The following is a 7,941-nucleotide window of genomic DNA, read 5'->3' on the forward strand; positions in this document are numbered from 1 at the left end:
AACGTTGCAAAGGAGGCCACCAAAAACATCTCAGTTGAAATAGGTTTAAAATTCAGTTGAACAAAAATGAAAAGCATCATAAAACAGAGAATGAAGGACAAATGACAAAAAAAAAGGGAAGAAGAAAGAAAAGTTTGATAGTTTTACATAATTCAATGAAAAGCAGACGAAATGAGATGAGCAGAAAGAAACAGGCGAGAGGGAACAGTCATATCACATCTCAGATTTGGACAAATGTGCTTGAACAGAAGATTATTCATAATATAATAGAAATGAATAGAACAGAAAGAATAAAATATAATTTAATAGGGAAGCATAATATATAAATGTGACTACTGTGGAGAAAATGAGACCATGTGTTACTGACCTGCCAGAAATACAGACATGAAAGAAGTCATCTGATTAACAGTCTCACTAAAATAAAAGTAAGATTTGACCCTATTGAATTGTTACAAGAGAATTCAACCTCTGAATGGACTAACGTGTTTCATTCAACCTTTATTTATACAGGTTAATCCCATTGAGCCTCAACATTTTATTACGATAACTGAAACAGACTCGTTTGTTTGAAAGAATATGAGATTTTATTTATTTATTTATTCTTATTGTATTTACTGTATTTATTTATTCTTTTTTTTCCAGCCATTCCAGTTCACACTCCTAACCAGCAGGTGGCGGTAAGGCTTTAAAACATTGTCTGTCTACCGCCAAATCAAATAGGCGAAGAAGAAGAAAGGACGTCCTTCTTATTTATTTTTTTATTTTTTATTTTTAGGCTCAGCAGTAACTGTTAGCGGAAAACGTGGAAGGACAAAAAGCTAATAAAATCGTCAGGACATGAGGTCGAACACCACCTGGTTGTAGCAGTGAAGAAATATTCAATATTTTTGAAGAAATTGGCGAAGATTACGAACAGGAAGTGCAACGTTTAGAAGAAAATGAGCGAGCGACCCTTAAACGCTTGTTTCAGCCCAAGCTATCAGATGCACGGTTTGTATATCTTTATTCATGCTATATTCTTATTCTCTGCTACTGTCAAGTGTAATAACGTTAGTTTGCATATAGTTATGTTTTACAGCTAGCTAAAGTATTTAACTTTTTACTCAAACGTGTAGCACAAAAGCTGGTTCTGTTCTGTTTGTAGCTTAGCTTGCTAACCGTTCAACATGAAGGGTCACAGCCTAGAAACAGCAGATGTTTGTGCTATTTTAGTAGTCACTGACTTTTTTTTTTTTTTACTTTTTCATTGTAAACAGTTAAAAACCCAATCTGCCACTCAGCTGAAGGATGTCAGTATCAGTGCTGCCCACTCATCTTTGTTCTGTTTAGACCTGAAGTGCAACATACAGCAATGGAAACAGAGGTGACAAGTTCTTGAAAGGCTGATCACATAGATTGAAAAATGATTTTAGTATTGTTGAAGTTGGTATGTGTTATTACGAGATTAACAATAGTACCATAATATCAATGTTGGCAGTCATCTAAGTGTTTTTACTGCATGTGTTTTATGTGAACTCTATTTGAAATTTAAATTTTACAAGTGATCAACTATTATTTTGGGGAGTGGTGTTGAGATTAGAGAAGGTGAGCCTGTGGTTGGGAGGTTGCCTGTTCCAATCCCCTGACCGTTACATCACAATGTGAGTGGGGAAAGGTGAAGCACCCACATCTGTCTCTATCCTCATTTTCCCACTGTGTGTGCCTTTGAGCAAGGCTCTTAACTACTCTCCGTGGGCCCAAAATGGCAGCCCTCTGCTCCAAACATGTGGGCTGTGGTAGCTTGGTGGTCTGTGGTTGCAACAGGAAGGGCATCCTACATTAAACAATAGCCAAGTGTTTTGTGTGAGTTAGCTCGCTGTGGCAGCCTCTGAAGAAAAAAGTTATTGATGGATTGAACCCCGGCTTGGGAGCTTTCTGGGTGGAGTTTGCATTGATATTGTAAAAATATCGAGATAATTTTCTCCTTTACTCCTCTCTCAAACCATCGTTCATAGAGGAACGATGGTTTGAGAGAGGAGTAAAGGAGGCCATCTTTGTGAAAAGAAATCGTCCATCATTAAACAGGGGTGGAGGCCTCCGGGTTCAACTGTCCCCCTCTTACAATTCTGTTATTGCTAGTATCACTCAGCCCTCTGTGAATAGTAAACAGCCATCAGTGTGCTAATGATCCATCGTTAGGCTGATGGTCCTTCTTGACCATGTGAGCAGCTGGTTTTGGTTGTCAGCAGCAAAACTGGTTGATCCACTACACGAAGGTGCTATTTATAAGACTGAGCTGAATACAGCACCTCAGACTGAGGAAGTCTTTCAGATGAAAGATGAAACATTTCTACTTTTGTTTTTGTTTGTTTTATTTCTTGAATGTCCATAGGGCCAGACTTAACTTTATTAGGTACCCTTAAAAACAAAACAAGCTTTTCAGGAAAGCCTAATTTAGACATCACTGAGTACATCGTCTTGTGCAATGCAAAAAAAAATAAAACAAAAGTTGGTTGCAAAAATGTAAACACCTTTTAACACTTTTGTTAAGTAGATTTGGATTTAATCACTGCTTTCATTCTTCTTGTGTTCTTGGGATCATACTTGTCAAAGTAAAGTTTAGCTGCCCACGCATTTAGTCCGTTTGTACTATAGGATAGGGGAAACCTTCTCTTCTTACAAAGATAAAAAAGTTAAAGCCCAGCTGAATACTGAACAAAAAAATATAATAATAATAAAATATCAAGTCTCCCAAAAGCTAGTATCAAAATGTTTTATTGTCTGATGAAATCAAAGTTTACATTTTTTACCACAATTCCAAAATAAATGTTTGGTGCAGGACCAAGACTGTAAATCATCATATTTAAGAACAGCATAGCCACAGTGAAACATAGTGGTGGGAGCATCATGCTGTTGGGGTTGGGTAGAGTTTTTTAAAACCTGGAACTGGGGTTTTAGTCAAGCTGGGTGGAATGGTCAAACATTTGAAATACCTGCATTATTTTGTCCTAAAACCTACATGTCTGAATCTTATTCTGTTTTAACAACTGGATCATTTTCTTTTGTCCACAAATAAGTTTAGACAGTGTTCTTAAAGCTAAAGTGTTATAAAACCAAAAGATTTTTTTGCAATAGACTTCATTTGTTTTAACAAGAAACCTGCTAATGACTGCATATGGTTTTCCATCTTCTGAGATCCAGTTTTAAGAATGTCTGTACTATATTGATTTTAGTTTCAAGAGGGTACATTTTTATTTATAAACTCGGCAGTAACATGAGTGATGTAGAGTCATGGTGAAAAAAACCCACACTCTTAATTCTAGGTCTCATGTATCGGGATATGATAAAAAAATATGCACTCCATTTTAGGAAACAAGGTAAACTTCCACAGGGTTTCTTTAAGCTTGAACCCCAACAATAAAGACTCATGCTTCGTGGCATTACAAAACTGGTTATCGACTCAGTACCTTAACGCAGGATTTCTGACTCTGCATTTCTGCCTATTCACTTAAATCAAATGACTAAAGATAAGTCTTGACCTCAACTCAGTTAACATGTAGTAGTACCTTATGAGAGCTGCATATAAACAAATGCTGCAAATCTAAAAGAACTGAAGCAATGTTGTGAAGAAGAATGGACCAGATTTCCTTCACAAAGACAGACTGAGTCGTACAAAATATGATGACTTCAAGTTTTTGCTTTTAAAGTTGGTTCTATTGAGAGAGTCTCGCTGTTTGTGTGAAACCAAATATCAACTCAACATAGTTCTTGTGTGTTTCAGTGGTCCCTGAAGATGCTCAGGAGATGCTAGTGATTAAAGAGGAAGCTCCTGAACAGCAGAGTGCTCAGGAGTTGATGATGATTAAAGAAGAAGCTCCTGAAGAGCAGAGTTCTCATGTGGACCAGCTGGACCCACTGCACCTCACCATAAAGGAGGAAGAGGAGGATCTGTGGACCGGTCTGGAGGGGGAGCAGCTCAATGCGAAGAATGAGACTGATGCCACCAGGTTTCCCTTCACTCCAGTTACTATAAAGAATGAGGATGAGGAAGAGCAACCGGTGCCCTCGCAGCTTCATCAGCACCAAGTTGATGTTCAAGAATTTCCAACCATCAGCTCAGATGATCAGATGGAGGCAGTAACTGATGGAGAAGACTGTGAAGGACCGTATATAAACTGGGGTCCAGATCTTAAGACTTATGAAGAGGATTCCAACTCTTCGTGGACTGATGATGACAGTGTGGATGATGAAGAGGAAGAGGATGGAATCAATCCAGACTCTCAGCTGAAACACTTGTCAGACTCTGGATCAAAATCTGACGATAATGACAAAGACTGGAAGGAGAGCTGGGCTTCTGAGTCTGGTGTAAACACTTTTAGCTGCTCTGAGTGTGGTGAACAATTTACCCACAGCCAGTCCCTTCAGAGACACATGACCTGCCATTCACAAGTAATGTCTTCAAGCTGTTTGAGTAACAAGACACAAATTACAGAGGAGCAAAATATAGACTCTGATAGAAAAATCCAAAAAGGACTGAAATCATTTATCTGTGATGATGTTGGGGAACGCTTTACCAGCGAAAGTGATCTAAACAAACACACAGAGGTTCACACCAGACCAAATTTGTTTGGTTGTGATGTTTGTGGCCACATATTTAGCCTAAAGCAAGATTTAAACTCACACATGCAATGCCACATTGAGCAGAAACCTTTTGGCTGTGATTTTTGTGAACAAAGATTTATTACAAAGTCAAATCTAAACATACACATAAGAATCCACACAGGGCAGAAACCGTTTGGTTGTGATCTTTGTGGGCAGAGATTTAGTCAAAAGTCTAATCTAAACACACACATGGGAGTCCACACAGGACAAAAATTGTTTGGTTGTAATCTTTGTGACCAAAGGTTTAGTCAAAAGTCAAATTTGAAGACACACATGAGAGTCCACACAGGACAGAAGCAGTTTGGTTGTGATGTTTGTGGACGAAGATTTAGTCAAAAGGCAAATTTAAACACACACATGAGAGTCCACACAGGACAGAAGCAATTTGGTTGTGATGTTTGTGATAGAAAATTTAGTCAAAAGGCAAATTTAAACACACACATGAGAGTCCACACTGGACTGAAACAGTTTGGTTGTGATGTTTGTGGACAAAAATTTAGTCAAAAATCAAATTTAAACATACACCTCAAAATCCATGCAGGGCAGAAACCTTTTAGTTGTGATATATGTGAAACCACTTTTAGCCGAAAGCAAGATTTAAACACGCACATGATGAGGCACACTGGCCAAAAACCGTTTAGTTGCGATTTCTGTGGAAAAGGATTTAGTCGAAAGACATATTTAAACGCTCACTTAAGAATCCACCTGGGTCAGAAGCCATATGTTTGTGATGTCTGTGACCAAAGATTTACCCAAAAGTCACCTTTAAACAGACATATGGAAATCCACACAGGGCAGAAACGTTTTGTTTGTAATGTCTGTGGACTCAAATGTAGGCGAAAGACAAACTTGGACACACACATGAAAAGCCACACAACAACATAACCATTTAGTTGTGATGTTTGTGGACAAAGATTTAGCAGAAATGTAAAATGGACTGCACATTATATAGCACCTTTCTATCTTATCAAGATACTCAAAACTCTTTACAACACAATCTGTGTCCTCATTTACCCATTCATACAGCACTCTATCTGTACAAAGAATAATCAGAGCTTTATCACATTCACACACTGATGGGACACATATCGGAGGCAATGAGGGGTTCAGTGTCTTGCCCAGGGACACTTCAGCATGTGACTGCTGATGGAACTGAACCCACAACTCTTGCATTGGAGGACGACTGCTCTAACCACTCATCCACAGTGTAATTCTGAATCACTGAAGGAAAAGTGCAGTTGAATATCATCAGCATACAAATGGTAAGACACATTATTGAAGCTAGTGATAATCTTTCCAAGGGGGCTTATGTAGAAAAGGAACAGAATAGGACCTAAGACTGAACTCTGAGGAACACCATATAATATTAATTATTATGTCAATTCTTAGTTATTTTTTCTGGAATTCCTATTTTATTCTTAAAAACATTTATCAAAATTCATTGCAAACTTCTATTAGTACAACTAAAAGTTCCAGGTTTGCTTTCTAACTGAATATGAGTTGAATGGGTACTGTGCTGCTGCAGCTAAATATGAAATGTTTCAAACATTTAAGCTGTAAAAAAATTAAATTCAAACATTTTCATAGCATTTAAGAAAATATTCTAGTTCTAATGTCTTAACAGATTAAATATACGCGAGTGTTATTTTATTTTCAGTTTACCCTGTCAAGTTTATTTTCTATATTGATGAACTTTTTTTTTAATATATTTTATTTTCAAATTAATAAATGAATAGCAAATATTGCCAAGTTTGTTGTATACTGGTATTTCTTTTTATAAATCAACTTGATGACATTACATACTGTATTTGACATGTACTGTATGTTTTTTTATTTTCCAAAAAAACCCCACATATAGTTGTTAAGAGAAAGTCAAGTGTAAGGTAGAATATGTGCATTTGTTTCTGTTTGTAGTTTTGATTTTTTTTTTTTAATAAAAGTTATAATCATGCAGAAGCTCCCACTTTGGCGTTCATGCTTCATAAAGGGATGTTTGGTTGTGTTTGACAACAGAGTGCTCTTCAAGGAGAGGAGTTTGAGTCTTTCCTGTTGGATTTTTACTGTTTAACCTAATGTCTTACATTTTTGAAAGTTATAATGAATCAGCAACATAGACTCATTTAGGAGGTAGGAACAATATAATTGACGCATCTTATTTTACTCATATGTCCTGATACTTTTAAAGTTATTTCAGGAAGTTAATCATCTTATGGTCAGCGTACAGATGTGTCGCTGAATGTGGAAAGTTTGTATAAAACGTACTGATTGGTGATGAATCAGGTGCTTAATCTTAAGGTCCTGTCACACTAAATTCCTGCACTTATGCAGGAACTATTTACACTCAAATGATATATTTTATATACCCGGAGGACATTCTGGGTGAAGTTTGCATGTTCTTTCTGTACATGCGTGGGTTTTCTCCAGGTAATCTGGTTTTCCTCCCACAGACCAAAAACATGCATGTTGGGCTGATTGGTAATTCTAAATTGTCCCTAGGTGTGAGTGAGAGAGTGAATGGTTGTTTTTCTCGTTTGTATCTCTGTGATGGACTGGAGACCTGTCCAGGCGGTCCCCCCGCCTCTCACACAGTGATAGCTGGATATGGGCACCAGTGACCCCTGTGACCTGAAAAGGAAAAAGCAGGTTAAAGATCTTCATGATTTGTAATCCAGAAATTTAGGTCATTTTTTTTTTTTTCAATTTGATTATTTTTCTTACAGCATATATAACCATTACATTTTTGATTATAGTATTTTGTAATACTTTAAAATACTGTTGTACTTAAAGTAATTCTTAAAGCTTTTTTTAATATTTAAAGCAAGAAGGAAATATCAAAGCAAACCATTAAATATGCAGATTTCAAATTTTTTTATATAATTACTTGTCCCAATGTTTTTTTTTCTTTCTTTCTACAATTATAGTTTCGATTTTTTTCCCCCTAAAAAATATAATAAAGTAAATATGGAGTAGATTGAACCAAAGTAAAGTAGAAATTGTTATGAAAAAATCCATGTAAAACAATATACAGAATAACTTCCAATTTATTATATTATTTTATCCTAATCTGTAACTAGCATAGTTAAAAAAACAAACAAATCTATGCTAAATAATGAAGCTTTGTCAGGATATTTCAGATGCATCTAAAAACATTTAATTGTGAAGTAAGTAGTTTTTTTATGAGCCTAGCACAGACACCTTTATTTTGAGCATTTTAGTGGTTTATTGCTTAACTATAAGCTTCTAAAAATGGCAACAACAAAAAAAAGAATTGTTTTACTACATAAACTCCTAAATAAAGTT

At 36.2% G+C, this 7,941-nt stretch overlaps 1 protein-coding gene across 1 annotated transcript; it reads left to right on the forward strand.

Annotated features, from left to right (window-relative positions):
- The first annotated feature begins 780 nt into the window (after positions 1-780).
- On the forward strand, positions 781-4,565 carry LOC119418885 (glutamic acid-rich protein). The gene is made up of 3 exons (XM_037686178.1): positions 781-990; positions 3,761-4,428; positions 4,557-4,565. Exons 1-3 carry the CDS (start codon positions 939-941, stop codon positions 4,563-4,565), a joined length of 729 nt encoding a protein of 242 aa, XP_037542106.1. The 5' UTR covers positions 781-938.
- The last annotated feature ends 3,376 nt before the right edge of the window (positions 4,566-7,941 follow it).

This window comes from Nematolebias whitei, chromosome 13, assembly GCF_014905685.2.
Source record: "Nematolebias whitei isolate Nwh7 chromosome 13, NemWhi1, whole genome shotgun sequence".
Lineage (NCBI taxonomy): Eukaryota > Metazoa > Chordata > Actinopteri > Cyprinodontiformes > Rivulidae > Nematolebias > Nematolebias whitei.

Bases quoted from the DNA above. Each gene is read 5' to 3' on its own strand.
- LOC119418885 (XM_037686178.1), top strand. From the start codon at position 939: ATGAGCGAGCGACCCTTAAACGCTTGTTTCAGCCCAAGCTATCAGATG. The intron at 991-3,760 runs GTTTGTATATCT...TGTGTGTTTCAG, and splicing joins CCCAAGCTATCAGATGCACG to TGGTCCCTGAAGATGCTCAG.